Consider the following 18,093-nt stretch of genomic DNA (forward strand, 5'->3'; position numbering starts at 1 on the left):
TTCTTAAAGCAGAAATCAGAAAAATTAATGAAAACAAAAAAATCTGTTTAAAATATTTTTAAAATCATTTAAAGAAAAACAATACGACAGAAATATTTTTTTTTAAATCAAGGAAAACAGCAGTTACTTGTTTTAAATATAGCCTTTTTTTAAAGTTTCATGTCTGGATTTTAGCTTTTATTAACTTTAGTTGATTAAATGTGTTGTTTGCTCGCAGCAACAATAGATCCCTCCATACGGAGGCGCTGTGGAGCATCAGCACTGGTTAAAGCTGTCCTGGTTAAAGCTGTCCTGGTTAAAGCTGTCCTGGTTAAAGCTAAGGTTTAGTTTAGGCGACAGTCCGTCCAGGTGAGCTTCAGGTTTGGTGTTTGATGGTCAGAAAACAGTCGAGGCTGAATCCCATTTCTTTATCTGAGCCTCTGAGACGTCTGAAAGCTATTGCTGCGCTAATTGCTTCCATGAAGTGTTAAAGGTCTCCATCCTTCACATACCGCAGTTATTTCTCACCATCATACAACGTCTCCTTTCACCAAACTGTCTCCAATAATGTACAGACTGTTCTTTGAATAAAGGAAAATACTTGTTTCCTCTGTCTCCTGTGGTTTTATTTGTATTTATCTAAAATCCACCTTCAGTTTTGTCCTTTTCCAAAGAAAAGAAGCAGTGAGCAGAGCAGAAACCAGTATTTTCCTCCAGCTGTGGCTGTTTGCTGGTGTTTTAACGCTTTATTGCTCCATCTTGAAGCGTTTATCTCACAGCGGCAGTGTCACTCGCATCGTTTGGACGTGAAAGCAAATATTTGGCATCCTGACTTCCAATTTTGGACATGAAAACATGAAGCAGCTCATCTGCTGCGTTTCTATTCATAGATTTATTTATAGTCGTAGGATCATCTTTGCCCCTCCAATCTGGGGAATGTGAGCGTTTTGTGATCAGGCTGCATCTTCCAGCCCACCTGCAGCCCGTAGCTGTGATCCATGACCCCTCCCCAGAGACGCAGCGTTTGTCTCCTGGTGCCGCTGCCCATCGGAGCCCCTGAAGGCCAGAACTTGGTTTTCATTTATGTGGGCAATAAAAGCAGTTCTAACCATAATTAACTCAGATAAAAAAAAAGGGATGATCTGTTTGTGTTGATCCCTGGAAATGATTTATTTGTGTGTGTTTCCAGTTTCATGGGTTTGTTGTCTCTAGGTTACCGCTGCCGGAGGTCAGGATGACGGGATACTGGACCTTAAACCAAGGTGGCAACGCTCGCCGTAAACTGCTCTGTCCCACTGAGACACGCGCAGTAGACGTTAAGGTATAAACCAAGCACACGGAGAAATGAAGGCTTCTTTTAGAAATAATTCATCAAACATCTGTTCCTTCAATAGAATAGAATAGAATTCAGCTTTATTGTCATTAATCCAGTTCAGTTCAACCTCTAGCAGAACCAGGCTCAGTGTGAGCGGCCATCTGCTGAGGCCCACTGGGGTTCAAGGAGACAGAAGCAGACATAGAAAAAGAAGCATAGATACAAAAGGCAACTGTCAACCAGCTCCACAGGCGGCCCCGTCCAGGAAACACACAGCCAGGCAGACGAGCTCCGAGCCAGCTCCCATGTCAGAGGATGAAGAGAGCACATCCAGTTAGTCACAGTCAGAGAAACAGGACTACACTGGAAAACAGGCCAAGCTCCAACATCTAGAAACAAAGGTGTTGATGGCAGCAGCACAGCTGATATTTCTCTCCAGGATGGAGTCACAGCCAAACAGGAACAGACCAGATGAAGCTACTATGAGAAAAAGCAGAGAGAGCAGAACGTTAGAGATTGAACTAACAGATTCTGCAGAGTTCCACTTTCACAAGTACAGAGCAACGAAATGTCCTCTCTGCATGTAACCCATCCCCATGGGGTGCAGTGGGCTGCCATCATGTGGCCTATGTCCTAACAACTAGGCCACCACTCCCCCTACTGCTCTTTGAATTGATTCATATTTTCTACGATGACAAAAAAACAACTCATTTGTTTTAATTTTCTCAGGAACTTTTGGTCAGATGTAAGAAAAGGGAACTCCTCCTCCTTTCCTCTGATACCCCTAAATAAATCCAATCCTTAGAAACTGGGGAACCAGGGAAACCACACTGGAGAAACGATCTAGAAATAAGTAAATATTTCTTAAATTAAGTGTATTTACCCTTAAGTTGAGTAGGTAAATGATATAGATTGCCAATTGAGTGAGTATTTTTACTCTTCAAATAAGATAATTAGATAAAATGTACTTGAAATAAGACAATGCAATTGTGTTCTCTTATTTTGAATCTAAATTGTCTTGTTCCATCACCAAAGTGTCTTTTTTACCTCCTCAATTCAAGATAAAATGCATTGCAAAACAGATAAGCCTTTTTTTCTTCAAATAAGTACATTTGTTCTTGAATTGTGGAGGTAAAAGAGACAGAAATGAAGCGTTTGACCTCCTCAAACATTCAATTTTAGAGATATTCCCTGGACTTTCTTATAGCCACTCTGTGGTTTTCTCTCTCCTGCCGGGTGCGCTCATCCCGTCTGTTTATGAAACTCTGAAAAAACATCAACATCGCCGACATCTCCTCTCTGACTCCCCCAGAATCCTTTTAACACCAGAAACATTGATGGAAGAGCTAAATCAACTGATTTTAGTTAAAATCAACAGTTAAACTAACTGATCTTAGCTAAAAAAATCAACTGTTAAATCAGCTGATCTTACCTAAACTCAACTGTTAAATCAACTTATTTTAGCTAAAAAAAATCAACTGCTAAATCAACTGATTTTAGCTAAAATCAACCTTAAATCCACTGATCTTAGCTAAAATCAACTGCTAAATCAACTGATTTTAGTTAAAATCAACTGCTAAATCAACTTATTTTAGCTAAAATCAACCTTAAATCAACTGATCTTAGCTAAAATCAACTGCTAAATCAACTTATTTTAGCTAAAATCAACTGCTAAATCAACTGATCTTAGCTAAAATCAACTGCTAAATCAACTGATTTTAGTTAAAATCAACTGCTAAATCAACTGATTTTAGTTAAAATCAACTGCTAAATCAACTTATTTTAGCTAAAATCAACTGCTAAATCAACTGATCTTAGCTAAAATCAATTGCTAAATCAACTGATCTTAGCTAAAATCAACTGCTAAATCAACTTATTTTAGTTAAAATCAACTGCTAAATCAACTTATTTTAGCTAAAATCAACTGCTAAATCAACTTATTTTAGCTAAAAAAATCAACTGCTAAATCAACTTATTTTAGCTAAAATCAACTGCTAAATCAACTTATTTTAGCTAAAAAAAATCAACTGCTAAATGAACTTATTTTAGCTAAAATCAACTGCTAAATGAACTTATTTTAGCTAAAATCAACTGCTAAATCAACTGATCTTAGCTAAAATCAACTGCTAAATCAACTGATTTTAGTTAAAATCAACTGCTAAATGAACTTATTTTAGCTAAAATCAACTGCTAAATCAACTGATCTTAGCTAAAATCAACTGCTAAATGAACTTATTTTAGCTAAAATCAACTGCTAAATGAACTTATTTTAGCTAAAATCAACTGCTAAATCAACTGATCTTAGCTAAAATCAACTGCTAAATCAACTGATTTTAGTTAAAATCAACTGCTAAATCAACTGATTTTAGTTAAAATCAACTGCTAAATCAACTTATTTTAGCTAAAATCAACTGCTAAATCAACTGATTTTAGCTGATGAAAGGTTCATTCAAACCGTTCATAATTTTTTTTGCCATGATGTAGTTTGATACGTTTTTTCCAGATAATCTTGAAATATTTATTTTTTTCTTTAAATCCAGAGCCATGGTTTCCATGGCGACAGGAGTGTGTTTACTGACGCTGTGTGTGCCGTGTGCTCCCAGGGGCCAGCGTTCCTGCGGGTCCAGAGTTATCCCTGCCATCGGCAGGAAAGCAGAGCTCTGAGTTTCACCGAGGAGAAAGCTCACTGGCAGATTCCCATGAACGAAGTCAACATCATCTGCGACGCCATCAGCTCAGACGGTACGCACCCCCCGTCACTCTCCCGTTTCTGAAGCCTTATGGGTCGGAAACGTCTGAGTTTAATGATGGAAGAAAATGAGACGACGATGAGGATTTCTGAACTGACGTGAAAAAACAAAACTTAGTTACATAAGTATTCAAACCCCGACACTAATCTTTAGACCAGATTCAGGGTCTGATCTGCTTTGGTCTGACTCGCCTAAATTTACCCAGGCTGCTTTGCAGACATTCTACCTCCTGGTTCAGTTCTGGGCTTTGACTAGGCCATTTAAAGACTTTCCTCTTTGTTCTGTTTTTTTTTTTTTGGCGGTATGATGGCCTCATTATGATGCTGGAGGGTAAAACCCACTGATATTTGGATTTCATCCACAGAACCAAACTCCTCAGCATGATGCTGCCACCACCAGGTTTCATGTTTAGGAAGTCTTTATAGAACCAGAGAGGTTTTGTTCTCATCTGTGAACAGGTTTAGTCCCTGGTGGATATTCTACAGCCAGTGAGATCATCTCTCTGTTGGGACGTTTGTCTGGAGGATGAAAAGATAAAGAAACGCCATCTGCAGAGACAGCATCCGACTATCTGTCTGTATCTGATGGAAGGCGTGTTCCTACCGACCCTGAAGGCTTTAGGAGTAGTTAATAGAACCGGCTTAATTTGATGCTGCACAATAAAAACATTTATTGAAATATTAACTATCGTTTCTGAAAAAATCCCAGAGGAAGATAGGGCTGCAACCAAGGGTGTAACTTTGGGATGAAAGCTGGTGGGGGCGCTCTAAGGGTGGGGGCTGATGGACCTACAGTTACTCCACCCAAACGCTTTCATTAGGTTTTTATATTTTCCTAAATGAGCTCAAATATTTATTTATTGAATGCTTTCCTATTGTTGAGAACACAAGAGAACCTTAATATATTTATATTTATAGACAGTTATAGTGATATAATAATTATATTATAGTATAGTTATAGTGATATAATTTAGTGCATTACAAATATATAGGCCCAAAAACATTAATGTATAGAAAAAGAAAGAATAACAGCTGATTCTGATGTCAACATCGGTAAATCATGCATCCCTAGAAGCACAAATCATTCTTCCAGAAAAATGCGGATTTGCTTCATTTCAAAAATAGCATTTTTTTTTTCTGGTAAACTTTCTGGTAAACTTGGAGATATATTTTATTGCATGTTGCATATCCCAGTAGATCAGTTTCACCTTTAAATCTGCAGCTCTGCCTGCTTCTCTCTGTGCTGTTTGAAAAGATTTATGAACCTATTTACTGATATAATGATGCTAGAAACTAAATATCTAGATATGTAGAAGCTCTGCAGTCTGATTCTGTCTGTTCAATAAGAAAATGTGTTATTTTAACCTGTAACTTATGGTCCTCTGAGAAGCCAAGATTTTTTAACTAATGAACATTAACTACACTGGAAAAAATCTAAATCTAGATCAGTCATTTTTTCTTAAAATAAGTGAATTTGTTCTTGGATTGAGGAGTTAAAAGAGACATTTTCCCAATGAAACAAGACAATTTACACTTAAAATATAAAAATACTATAGCATCGTCTTATTTCAAGTGCATTTTATCTAATTTTTTTTTAAAGAGTAAAAATACTCATTCCATTGGCAAACTGCCTCATTTACTAAACCAAATTAAGTGTAAATACACTTTAATATAAGAATTGTTTTACTCATTTTTAGATCGTTTTTCCAGTGTATGTTTTCCCAAGCTTCTTGCATTATCAATCAATCAATCAATCAATCAATCAATCAATATTTTTATTTAGACACAATTATGGTCCATAAACAGACAAAATAAGAACAATAATAGAAAAAGAGAAAAATAAAAATAAGAAATATATAATAAAATAATCAATCACTGACATATAAACTGAAGCGCCAATGATTCCACAAACTGGAGAAGAATCTCACTGAGCTTTGAACAGGATTAGAGTCTGAATGATGCTGTTTGCAGAGTCTGTTAATCTACATCAGTGCAGAATGTTTGGAAGCACAGCAGCGCAGGATGCTACATTAGCATTCACAAACATCTGACTGGCGCTGCACCATCGGGGCACCCTTAGCAGCATCCTCATGCCGTCGTTATAAGCAACCTGAAGTTTATTCACACTGCTTTTCCTGTAACGCCGCCACAGGTGGGCTGTATACATTGCAGTACAGTATGCTTTAAAAAGTGACAGATGCTGAGCACATGGAGAACCTCCGAAGAAGAATATTAGCTTGTACATATTGAGTACAACGCTGCCTGTATCATCAGACAGGTCAGCAGTGATGTAATGTCCCAAATATCTGACCTCATCAGTGACCTGGAGGATGCTGCCAGACAGAGTGAAGTCAGGAAAAGATAATTTAGTGTCTTCTTTGCTCTTAACAGTCAGGATGTTGCTCTTTTTGCATTGTATTTAATGTCATGCTGTAACCTGTACTGAGAGCAAACCCTTAACAGTTGCTGCAGACCAGCACTATATGGACAGAATGATACATCAGGTGGTTGATGGTTCGATTACCAACCCGACAGCCAGTCCTGCATATATTCAGCAGGTTAGATAAATCATCCATATACAGGAGATAAAATGCGGCCTTGTCGAACACCATTACCAACATTTAAAGAAGATGATGATACAGAGTTTCCCCATTTGGAACTCCTCTCTCATGCAATCTAGGAAACAATTTGTCATGATTAACATTAGCAAATGCTTTTGATGCATCTATAAAACAACTAAAAAATGTGGTATTATGTCTGTTGTATAAATCTAAGATTTCCTTAAGAGCAAAAAGGCACATATTGGTGCTAAGTTTTGGTTTAAAACCAAACTGATTATCAGATGTGGCTATAAACGTCTCGATTCTGCTTCACAGAGCCTTCTCCACACTGGAAAAACGATCTAGAAATAAGTAAACATTTCTTAAATTAAGTGATTTACCCTTGATTTGAGCAGGTAAATGAGATAGTTTGCTAATGGAATCAGTATTTTTACTCTTAAAATAAGATAATTAGATAGTATTCACTTGAAATAAGAGAATGCAATTGTGTTTTCTTATTTTAAATCTAAATTGTCTTGTTCCATTGGCAAGATGTCTCTTTTATCTCCTCAATTCAAGAACAAATGCACTTATTTTAAGAAAAAAATGACTTATCAAGATTTAGATTTTTTGCAGTGCAAAACTTTCGATAAGGTGCTGGCTAGAGCTACGGGCCGATAGTTGTCTTTGCTATTTATTTTACCAGCCTTATCTTTTACAATAGGCACTAAAATCCCAGACAAAATAGAGTTTGGTAAAATGCCGTGAATTAAAAACCCGGTGAAACAAATAGCCAACAAAAATTTTCCTACTTGCAAATTTTAAGTGCTCAGTAGATATTTTGTCCACACTATATGCCGTATTATTTTTCAACTTCTTAACAATATCACTAACTTCTTGTGAAGAAATAACATCTTCATGCATTTTAGGGAAGGAACGGTTTTTGAAAACCGTCCGAACCGTTCGGTTCGAGTGTGTTTCGTTCGGTTCATGCGCTGCTCCTTTTTCTCATAGGCGAAGCGTTTACACTCCAGAGCAGAAGGTGGCGGTAGTGCGACTAAAGCCAACCACCAGTAGTAAACAAGAAGAAGAAGAAGCGAAGCATCGTAGCCGGGTGTAACAGAAAAAAATCAGTTGTTGTGGAGAATTGTGTGGGTATGGCGAGTGGGAAAGAACAGGAGTTGGAAGACGCGCCAGCAGCACTTTATAGGTCTGCTGTATGGGACCACTTTGCATTTAGAGTGACCTACGATGACGGCGGAAAGAAAGCTGTGGATAAAAGTGCAACAGTGTGCAACACGTTTTGTTTATGCTAACAGCAACATGACCAACATGTCAGGCTAACAATCAACATATACCGAACCGAAAACCGTGACCACGGAACCGTGAACCGAACCGCACCGTGGGGGGGGGGGGCTGCTCTGAATGCATCTTTGATGTTAGAGTAAATCAGTTCTAATGTGTTTTATAAGAAATCAAAAAATAAGTAAAAAATGTCTTAAATTAAGTGTATTTACCTTTAATTTGAGCAGGTAAATTAGATAGTTTGCCAATGGAATGATTATTTTTACTCTTAAAATTAGATAATTAGATAATATGCACTTGAAGTAAGACAATGTAATAGTTTTTTACTTATTTTAAATCCAAATACTGTTGTTCCATTGGCAAAATGTCTCACCTGCGTCTTGAATTCAAGAAAAGAATGACTTATTTTAAGAAAAAAATTAAATATTTTTGCAGTGTATTTGTATAAATAAATCCTTTCATGCCTGATTGAAGGTAGTATCCCCCCCCCCCCCCCCCCCTGGTCTTACAGACACGCTGTACGTGGCCATGTGTAACCCCGTGTCCCTGTACTCCATGACGGAGCGCGGGGAGAGCATCCGCTGCATGGAGCTCTACGACGTCTTCCCCAGGACCATCAGCGGTGTCTGGCAGCCCTTCGTCACCGTGGCCCCCCTGGGGAGCCCGCTGGACGGACAGGTGGTGCTACACGAGGAGCAGGTACTATCACGCTCCAGAGGAGCGGCGAATAAGAAGTGGTGAAGTGTTATTTTTGTCTAAACAGGAATGTGTTTCAGCAGTTTGGGAGAGGACCACATTTTCCTTTGGTTCCTCTGTGTCCATTTAAAGAGACGGAGCCACTCTGGGATTTCTCAGCAGCTCCCCCGCTTGGCTCGTTCACACTGTGGAAAGTCAAACTTGACCTTCCACAGTCAGCAGTGTGGCGTTTTCTTCCCGCTATGGTCAAACTAATTCTAACCGCTGTCATCAGGCAGCGAGGGAAGAGAAAGTGGTGAAATTCCCAAAGGGAGGCGATGGTCGCCGCCGCTGCTTCAGCCCCACACAGCTGAACGCCTGCGTTCAGGCTGATTCCAATAAGACGGCTTTAGAATCACTGAACAGGGTCTGGTTTTTATAGAAAGCTCCTAACAAAGCGCTTTTTTAAGCCTCCTGAATCAGCATGTGAATTTTTCTGAATACATTTTGTACCAAATATTGTTCTTTATTTTTAATCCACGCCATTTGAACCCTCCTAACCATCTGTAACCCCGTCCTTCCCAGACCTTTCTAGCAGGGCTCTCCTTTACTAAAATGAACCTCTGTTAGGATATTGGAATGCATTTATTTTTTTTACTTATCTCTATTCTATTCAGTTTATTTCTATAGCTCCAATTCACATCATGTCATCTCAGGTCACTTTCCAGTTCACCAGACCATCCAGTCAGATTGATTCAAAGTTTTCTATCTAAGGAAAACCAGCTGATTGCATCGACTCATTGACTCTTCAGCAATCCCTCACACTAAGCATGCTTGTAGCGACAGTGGAGAGGAAAAACTCCCTTTGAACAGGAAGAAACCTCCAGCAGAACCAGGCTCAGTGTGAGCGGCCATCTGCTGAGGCCCACTGGGGTTCAAGGAGACAGAAGTAGACATAGAAAAAGAAGCATAGATACAAAAGGCAACTGTCAACCAGCTCCACAGGCGGCCCCGTCCAGGAAACACACAGCCAGAGGGGACAGCAGAAACATCTACATCTACTGTCTCTGTAGACGTTTCTGCTGTTTCCAGGTCAGAGAGGTGTGTAGACGTAGCATGTTTGAGGCTATTTGAAGTTTTTGCTTTCTCACACAGTGTGACATCACCTCACCGTGCTCGCACCAGGGCAGCTAGAGAGGATGAGTTTGAATGTTTGTGATCATAGCTAAAACCAGCCGGTTTCATCAAAACCAGCTTCTGAAATAAATGTGTGATCACAGCTGGTCTGTCCTGTTTCTGTCTGAATACAGCAGCAGGTTCTAAATCTGGAAAGAAAAGCTGAAAACGCTTCGACTGTTTTCACTCATTTCTTTTCATCAAACTATTGATGCTTTGAGTTGATGATGGCTTTGGTCAAACAGGAGAAACACAGCGGTCCTCCTTCCTTCTGATTTTATAGATCTTGTCTGAAGGACTGAGACGATGCTAACTTGGATACGCTGATCTATAGAGACGATGTGTCTGCAGTCCTCTGACTCCAGGCGAGGTCAGGAACCTCACGGATGAAAATAGCTGCTGACGAGTCTGCTTCTTAAAATGGACGGTGGTTGGCGGTTTTCCTTTGCCCTGGGAGAGCCGGACCTGTGACAGCAGAACAACGTCCACCACCAGAACCGCTCATTCTAAAAATACATGCATCAGGCTTGTTCTGTCTAAAAATAAAGAGGTTGGTTCAGGGGGGGGGGCGTCCTCCAGAGGAGGCTGCAGGGTGGATGTAGGACCAGCAGAGGGACCTGGATGATTCCTTCACCTTCATCATTGGTCTGGGAGGCCATAAGGAAAGTATTAGTGTGAAGCTGGGGGCCAGGGCCCCCGCTCCCCGTGGCCCCTGTCGTAAAGCTCACTCCATGATGAATCCTTTTTGCGTCTCAAAGCCTTCGGCAGGGTTCATCCGAGGCACAGAAAGGGAAATGTCTCGCTCACCGCCGCAGACGGCCTCCTCATTGGCTGGATTCCCCAGGACAGCGGCGCCTCTTCTTCTTGGAGCAGACTGCCCCCTGCTGGTTGAATGAGCTTTGATCATCAGCCTGGGGCCAACATGGCGTCTTTCAGATCTCTGTGGAGGACTTCCTCTCTCGCCTTCCTTTGATGGATCTTTTGTTCTGTTTTTCTTTTTTTATTCAGATTCATTACGATTGTGTTGAAAGCAGTCTGCCCTTTGAGTTTGAACAAGTTTTTATTGTTTGTAAAAAACACATTTTGTCATTTTTGAAACGTTATCTTCACACTGTAAAAATGATCTAAAAATAAGTAGACATTTCATAAAATAAGCGTATTCAACCTTAATTTGAGTAGGTTTATAAAATGATCTGCAAATGGAATTAATGTTTTTACACTTAAAATAAGATATTTAGATTTTATAGACTTTTAATAAAACAATGCAGTTTTTTTTTTTCTTATTTCAAATGTAAATTGTCTTGTTCCATTGGCAAAGTCTCTATTACCTGCTTACACTGGAAATAAGTAAAACTTTCTTAAACTAAGTGTATTTATCCTTAATTTGAGTCAGTAAATGAGATGATTTACTCTTAAAATAAGATAATTAGATCAAATGCACTGGAAATAAGACAATGCAATTGTTTTCTTATTTTAAATGTAAATTATTGTGTTCCTTTGGCAAAATGTCTCTTTTACTCCTCAATCCAAGAAAAAATGCACTTATTTTCATAAAAAATGACGTATCTAGATTTCGATTTTTTCCAGTGTAATTCAAGAAAAAAAAATCATTTTATTTTGAGAAAAATTGAATTACTTAGATTACACTAGAAAAAATGGAAATCTAGATAAGTCATTCTTTCCTGAATTGAGGAGGTAAGTTAGACACTTTGCCAATAAAAAAAGACAATTAACATTTAAAATAAGAAAAAACAATTTAGTTTTGTTATTTCTAGTGTATATTATCTAATTACCTTATTTTAAGTGTAAAAATCCTCCTTCCATCTTATTTACCTACTCAAATTGAGGGTAAATACATTTAATGTAAGACATTTTGACTTATTTCTACATTTTTGCAGTGCGTGGCGATACTGTTCAGCAGCGGGATTTATCTTTAACTGTCCTGTGGCGGCCATTTTGTCCAGTCTCTTTTTGATGAACCATGACCTCTGACCTTGAGTGATGCCTGCAGAGCTGTAGACCTGGTTCTGGCTCGGTTAGTCTCCCCGTTTCTCCTGGGCCTGGATGGTGGTTCTCCTCAGAGATTCTATCGAGGTGATTCCCTCGTTCTGCAGGCCAGCCGCTGACCTGAGCTGGACGAGTTTTTTATCTGGGGCCAGGGGCCCGTTTGATGCATTCATCTGAAACTTTCACTTTGCATTTTCTGTGAATATGTGAGAAGGAAGGAAAACCCTCAGAGATCCAGAGGGAGTGACCTGAGCTTTTAGAGACAGGCTGCTGATCCTGGAACTGTTGCTGCAAAGTAAAACACCAAAGCCTCCGCCTTCCTTTGACAGGAATGATTTCTGTTTCAGTTCAACTCAGTTTATTTATATAACACCAATTCACAACACATTTAATCTCAAGGCACAAGAGCAGAACGTTAGAGATTGAACTAACAGATTCTGCAGAGTGGGAGAATAGAGATAGAATGAAGCAGAATGAGGAAAAAGGGGTCCCTATGTCCTCCAGCAGTCTAAGCCTATAGCAGCAGAACTATAGAGATAGATCAGGATAACCTGAGCCACTCTAACTAGAAGCTTTATCAAAAAGGAAAGTTTTAAGCCTAGCCTTAAAAGTAGACAGGGTGTCTGCCTCACGGACTAAAACTGGTAGTTGGTTCCACAGGAGAGGAGCCTGATAACTAAAAGATCTGCCTCCCATTCTACTTTTAGAAATTCTAGGAACCACTAGTAAACCTGCAGATTGAGAGCGAAGTGCTCTGTTAGGAACATAAGGAACAATCAGATCTCTGATGTTCACTGGTTTCTTTTTTTATTTAAAGCGACTCGTTTCCAGCTTTCATTTGTCCTCTCTGTCGCTGCTCCAGAGTAACACGGTGCTCCACCTGGACATGGGGACGGGGGCCGTCCGCAGGCTGGTCTTGTCTCCAGACACTGATCAGACCTCCTCCAAGGCCTCCGGCTGGTGGAGCAGCAAAGATCAGCAGGTCAGAGAGGAGCTCCAGACAGAGACTTTTTATCCGCTGCTGCTCTGGTTTGACTGGTCTCTGTCTGCAGGGAGGCCATAAGATGTGTCGCGACTTTTCCCGGAAAAACTGGCTGCTCTTCTATAAGGAGGACGGGTGAGACGCTCGGACGCACGCCGTCCACAGCGGCTAAAAGGCTCCGTCTGATCGGCTCCTCTGTCTGTCCAACAGGAACCAGCTGGAGGTGCTGGACGTGCTGGAGGGCCAGGTTCACTCCATCTCCCTGCCAATCAACTTGAAGTCGGTATTCCTGGTTGCGGAGGACAGGTGGCTTCTTCTGGAGAGCAACACCAACAAGTCAGTGGATCCTCCCAAATCTCTTCACTGGTTGTTTTTTTTTCTTAATAAGTGTCAAAATGTTTTTTTTTTTCCCGTTTCAGGAAGTTCCTGCTGACCAAACCCATGCACACGGCAGTGGAAGATTCAGGCGTCTGTCAGCTTCACAGCATCAGCGAGGACCCGGTCAGCGCTGGTCATGGAGCCGCTTCTGGTGGGTCACATGACGGCTTCATCCGCCACATTTCTTCAGGCGTTGAGGTTCCTACCAGAGAGCAGAATAATTCAGTTCTATTCAGTCTATTTCTATACTGCCAATTCACATCATGTCATCTCAGGTTATAGAGACGATTCAACCAGATCAGATTGGTTCATTCTAGAAGCTCTCAGTCCGTAAAAACTTTCCACTTCTAGATACGTTCCAGTCTCAGCCTGAATCATGACAAAGTGTTTGTAAATCAGGAAATCTGCACCGAAATGTAAAGTAAACTTCCTCTGGATGGTTGAAGCATATCGGCAGCAGATCTTAGGACTCGACACAACGATTAGGAACCATTATCGCTGTAACTCTGTTTTCTGTTTTTCCTCCCAGCCGAGGCTGTGGTGCCTCAGATGCTCTCCAACGAGCAGCTGCCCAACGAGAACCTCAGCGCCACTCTGGAGCAGAAGATCGTCTCCCCAAACCGCCTGCTGGCCGACAGCAGCTGCTTTGCACAGATCATCGTGGGATTCCCGGACCTGATGGTGAAAACAGGCTAATCTCTGAATCCATTCCGATTTAACGTCTGATCCGACAGAGAATCGTGCCTTAGAGGCCGTGACGTTTAACGCTCATTAAGAGTCAATGGGGATGATTTCCAGCAGGGGGCAGCGTAGCTCCGACTGAGATAGAGCCCAGGTCTGTTTTAATCGGACTACGCAGCAATTCTGCAGCAATTTCATGGGTCTGACAGGAAGAGAGACGCGGTTAGAAAGTAAAACAGATCCGCTTTGGGGGAAATTGGAAAATAAAATCTGTTAATCTGACGGAGAAAGAGTCAGTTTGGAGTCGCTCATCGCGTTTATAGTGAGCAGGACAGACTGGAGCAAAAACATTAAAATAGAAACTTTCCCCATGATGGGAGATCAGGAGGACAGAAACGGATAAAGTAGAGATCCTCCAGAATCAGGAGGAGCAGACAGAGCAGGTCAGCGCAGAGGATCTCTCTCACCTCTTTATGGAAAAAGAAGAAAAACTGGATAAACTTCCCAGATCTCTCTGAGAATCACCTCTCTGTCACCTTGGAAACCGTCCCACAGAGTTTATTGCTGCATTTTTCTTTACACATAGATCTCATTATGTTTTTAATAGATGTACATTCTCTATCTGCTCTGGTTCTAGATGCTGCACAGACTCATTAAGTAGAGCTTTGCTTTATAGAATGTAGCAGTGTTTTTTTGATTGTTTTTTTTTTAAGTAACTTTTAGGGTTGTCACGATACTAAACTTTTCAACTCGATACCGATACTAAGTAAAATATTCGATACTCTATACCCTTTTCGATACCACAAAAAAAAAAACAAAGACTCTAAAATTCGACAGAAATATTTTCATTACTAAAAAAATACAATAAATAAATAAAAAAACAATAGAATAATTTTTGAGGTTGTATGCTGTGCACAATATTAAGCAAGCTTGATAAAAAAGTTACAAAATTAAAATTAAGTGTTCCTTCGTTGGCTATGTTTTGCAGACATAACAATGACACTAGCCAAACCAGTTAACCAAAAATAATTCTCAGCAGCTGCACCTGTTACAAAAAAAGTCTGAAACTGAAAAATTCACAGAATTATTCCATCACACAGTGTTCAGAAAGTGCATTTTCCTCTATTCTGCACTTTAGATGGCTGTATCGATACTTTTGAAAATTAGTAGTGTATCCGGATACAACGTTTCAGTATCGATACTTTTTTGAGTATCGATACTTTTGACAACCCTAGTAACTTTTCATTTTAATGTGTGTCGTATGAAAAAAGTTTTCAACTATTCACCCCAGTTAAATAAACTCAGTCTGTACTTTATTTTTATCTTTGCAAAGAGGGAACAGTTCATCATACGGCCCTTATTGCACGGTAATCAGCCCTGTTCTGATCTGAGCAGAGTTCGTTCCGCCTTACTTACAATAACGACTCAAAAAGAATTACTGACACTTTGGTTAAACGGTAAAATGTTATGAACAAACCACAAGAAAGAATCTGGTTTGTTATGGGAAGAAGGGAAGAAGTCTGTCTTTTCTACAAACAGCGTCACTCAGGGGAACTGTGAGGCCTTGCAGGTTAAACAGGCTGATTAAGTGAAACCTTTTATAGTGAGTAATTAGCATTAATAGCATACATTTTACAGCCGCAGTGTGTATAGCACAGAGACAGAGGTGTAGAAAACCTGTGCAGATCTGCTCACCCTGCCTAGTAGGAGCCTCTCTATAGCAAGCAGTGAGACAAAAATCGTATCGGAGATTAAAAAGTCGCAAACACAGGCGACGTGTTCCAGCCTTTAAAGGAATAGTACACCCAAAACATGATTAGCCTTCATTTTCTACTCACCCCCATGCTGAACAACACTCTGGAGTACTTTTTTGATATCTCAAATGCATCTGGAGATCTGGGAGGCTTCTTGCTGTCTGCTGACATTCAAATAATGGAGGTCTATGGCGCCCGAGGCAGAAAGGTCCATAAAAGTCCACAAAAAACGTGTCAATATTCCTCCATACTGCTCGTCCAATGTATTCCAAGTGTCCTGAGTGGGTAGCGTCCAGAATTTACTCGAAACGAAGTCATTTAGAATGTTTTTAGAGCATAAACAGTAGTGTATAGGATTTCCTCAAAGCGCGTTCACGAGTCTACGGAAACCGCGGCAGACCAAACCAGATGAAAGTGCGCATTCAGCTCGGCAAAGAACTCATGCTCTTCCTCAACACTGAAGTCCTCAGACATTTTTCTTTCGTTGTTTCTTTCTTTGCACAGGTAAACAGCACATTTCTTCTTCTACGCTTGCATTATCGGCAGAGCAGACGCTGAATGCGCACTTTCATCTGGTTTGGTCTGCCGGCTTCCGTAGCGTCCTGAACGCGCTGGCGCGCGCTTTCAGGAAATCCTATACACTACTGTTTATGCTCTAAAAACATTCTAAATGACTTCGTTTTCGAAGCCTCCCAGATCTCCAGATGCATTTGAGATATCAAAAAAGTACTCCAGAGTGTTGTTCAGCATGGGGGTGAGTAGAAAATGAAGGCTAATCATGTTTTAGGTGTACTATTCCTTTAATGAGTGACTGTGCTGATGCTGAGCTCACGCTGCACTGATGCCTCATTAATGTACGACACACTGAGAACTGCAGATTTAATTTAATTAATGTGACCAATGCTGAATAGTTCAATGAGGAGGATCAATGCTTTCTGAACAAAATGAATGAAAATGTGATTTTATTGCAGAGAACTTAAATAACCTTGAGAGCAAACATTTAAAATTCTCTGTTTTCCACCATAAACAGCATCTAAAGCAGTAAATGAGGTTCTTAACCTTCAGCTGTGGTGTGTTTGCTTCCTTCGGACCAGTCCCCTAACGAGGTGTACACCTTTAAGAGGCCCGTCGACCTGTCGGCCGTGAAGAGCAGCGGCAGCGGCTCTCATACGTTCTTCAGAGGCGCGCTGCGGAGCGGCACGGCCAAACGGGAGAACTGCATCGCCCTGCTGTCGGCCAATCAGGTGGTCCGAGCCATTCCGCCCTCACAGGTTCCCCTGGGCGACGTCTACCCGAAAGGTCAGAGTTCAGGTCATGTAGGAGATGTTGAATGAAGGTGAGAGTTTGAAAAGTCTTCTTCTTTCAGATGTGACTCCTCCACTGGCAGCGGCGTACCTGGAAGTGACCGATCTGACCTCCAAAAAGCTCAAATACATCCCAGTTCCAAGGTAAACCCCTTTCATCCTCCATACTATGCTGCCACCTGGTGGAGGAAAGCAGGATGACATGGAGGAGGACTGTGTCACTGCTGGTGTTTTAATCAACTTATTATTTTAGTTTTTCATTCAAACTAAAACCTGAATGCAGATAAAATGTCCTCAGCATTTATTTATGTATATTTTAAATGTTACGCATCAGAGTTTGTTGTCAAAAGGAAATGAGGAACCTGAATATCACTTTAAGGTGGATTTCTGAGAGTTATGTTTAGTATTTTGGCATTTAGCCTCTCAATCAGGTAAACTATCAGCCTTTTCTGGTTGATCTGTTCAATCCTGATCTGAGATCAGCTCAGCTGAATTCCTCCCACTGTGATCATTGTTCTATTATTTTTATCAACACCTACACCACCTTATATGGTGTATATTGTCTACAGTGGGGGCCTCCAGGCTCCTACTTGGACCCTTACTGAATAGTTTTCCAGGCTACTATTCTCCATCTGCAGTAAATAATGCTTTAAAAATCTCCCTTTTTTCTTCTGAAACAGCATCCATAGCTTCATATAAAATGTTTTTGGAGGATTTCGATATTTGAGTTTGTTTAGAGTCTCATCAGGGGCCTCCTGAAGCTGCGGCTCTGATCCTGATTCTCCCCTCAGCAATAACAGCATCGACTTCACTTTATTTTCTTTCTTCTAAAGTTTCATTAACCTCATAAATGTCCGCAGACCTGTTGGTGAAATTGAAACGTCTCCATTAAACGACTTAATTCGGGCGTAAACTGTCAGATTTTAACCTTTTTGGGCCGATTCTCCAGTCGTGTGGGAATTTTTTGGATCAGTTCAAGTTTCAGCCTCATGCTGCGTGGTGTTAACCTGACTCCCCCAGATGGATTTGCTCCTCATATCCATCTGGAAACCTTCCGTTGAAGTAATTTTGGGAAGGGGCGAAAATACTGGTTAGCTGATTGGCCTATGTTGGTGATAGACGGGCCAAATAAACCGATAAGATCAACGAAGCATATAACGTACTAACAGAGCGACGACGAAGAGGAGCCAATTGATAGATCAAACTCTTGCCGAAACCAGTCGGGAGAAGAGCAAAAACATCTTTTCC

General features: G+C 40.6%; 1 protein-coding gene across 1 annotated transcript in view; it reads left to right on the forward strand.

Moving 5' to 3' along the window:
• The window catches only part of vwa8 (von Willebrand factor A domain containing 8), a 114,606-nt gene that overhangs the window by 60,158 nt on the left and 36,355 nt on the right, over positions 1-18,093 (forward strand). Inside the window, exons 27-36 of the mRNA XM_038269712.1 lie at positions 1,192-1,300; positions 3,898-4,036; positions 8,400-8,587; positions 12,609-12,728; positions 12,799-12,863; positions 12,939-13,064; positions 13,148-13,257; positions 13,636-13,787; positions 16,636-16,840; positions 16,908-16,989. Of these exons, the coding sequence (XP_038125640.1) occupies positions 1,192-1,300; positions 3,898-4,036; positions 8,400-8,587; positions 12,609-12,728; positions 12,799-12,863; positions 12,939-13,064; positions 13,148-13,257; positions 13,636-13,787; positions 16,636-16,840; positions 16,908-16,989 (1,296 nt within the window). The remainder of the gene's footprint in view (positions 1-1,191; positions 1,301-3,897; positions 4,037-8,399; positions 8,588-12,608; positions 12,729-12,798; positions 12,864-12,938; positions 13,065-13,147; positions 13,258-13,635; positions 13,788-16,635; positions 16,841-16,907; positions 16,990-18,093) is intronic.

The sequence above is a fragment of the Cyprinodon tularosa genome, unplaced genomic scaffold (genome assembly GCF_016077235.1).
Source record: "Cyprinodon tularosa strain WSP-4 unplaced genomic scaffold, ASM1607723v1 ctg737, whole genome shotgun sequence".
Lineage (NCBI taxonomy): Eukaryota > Metazoa > Chordata > Actinopteri > Cyprinodontiformes > Cyprinodontidae > Cyprinodon > Cyprinodon tularosa.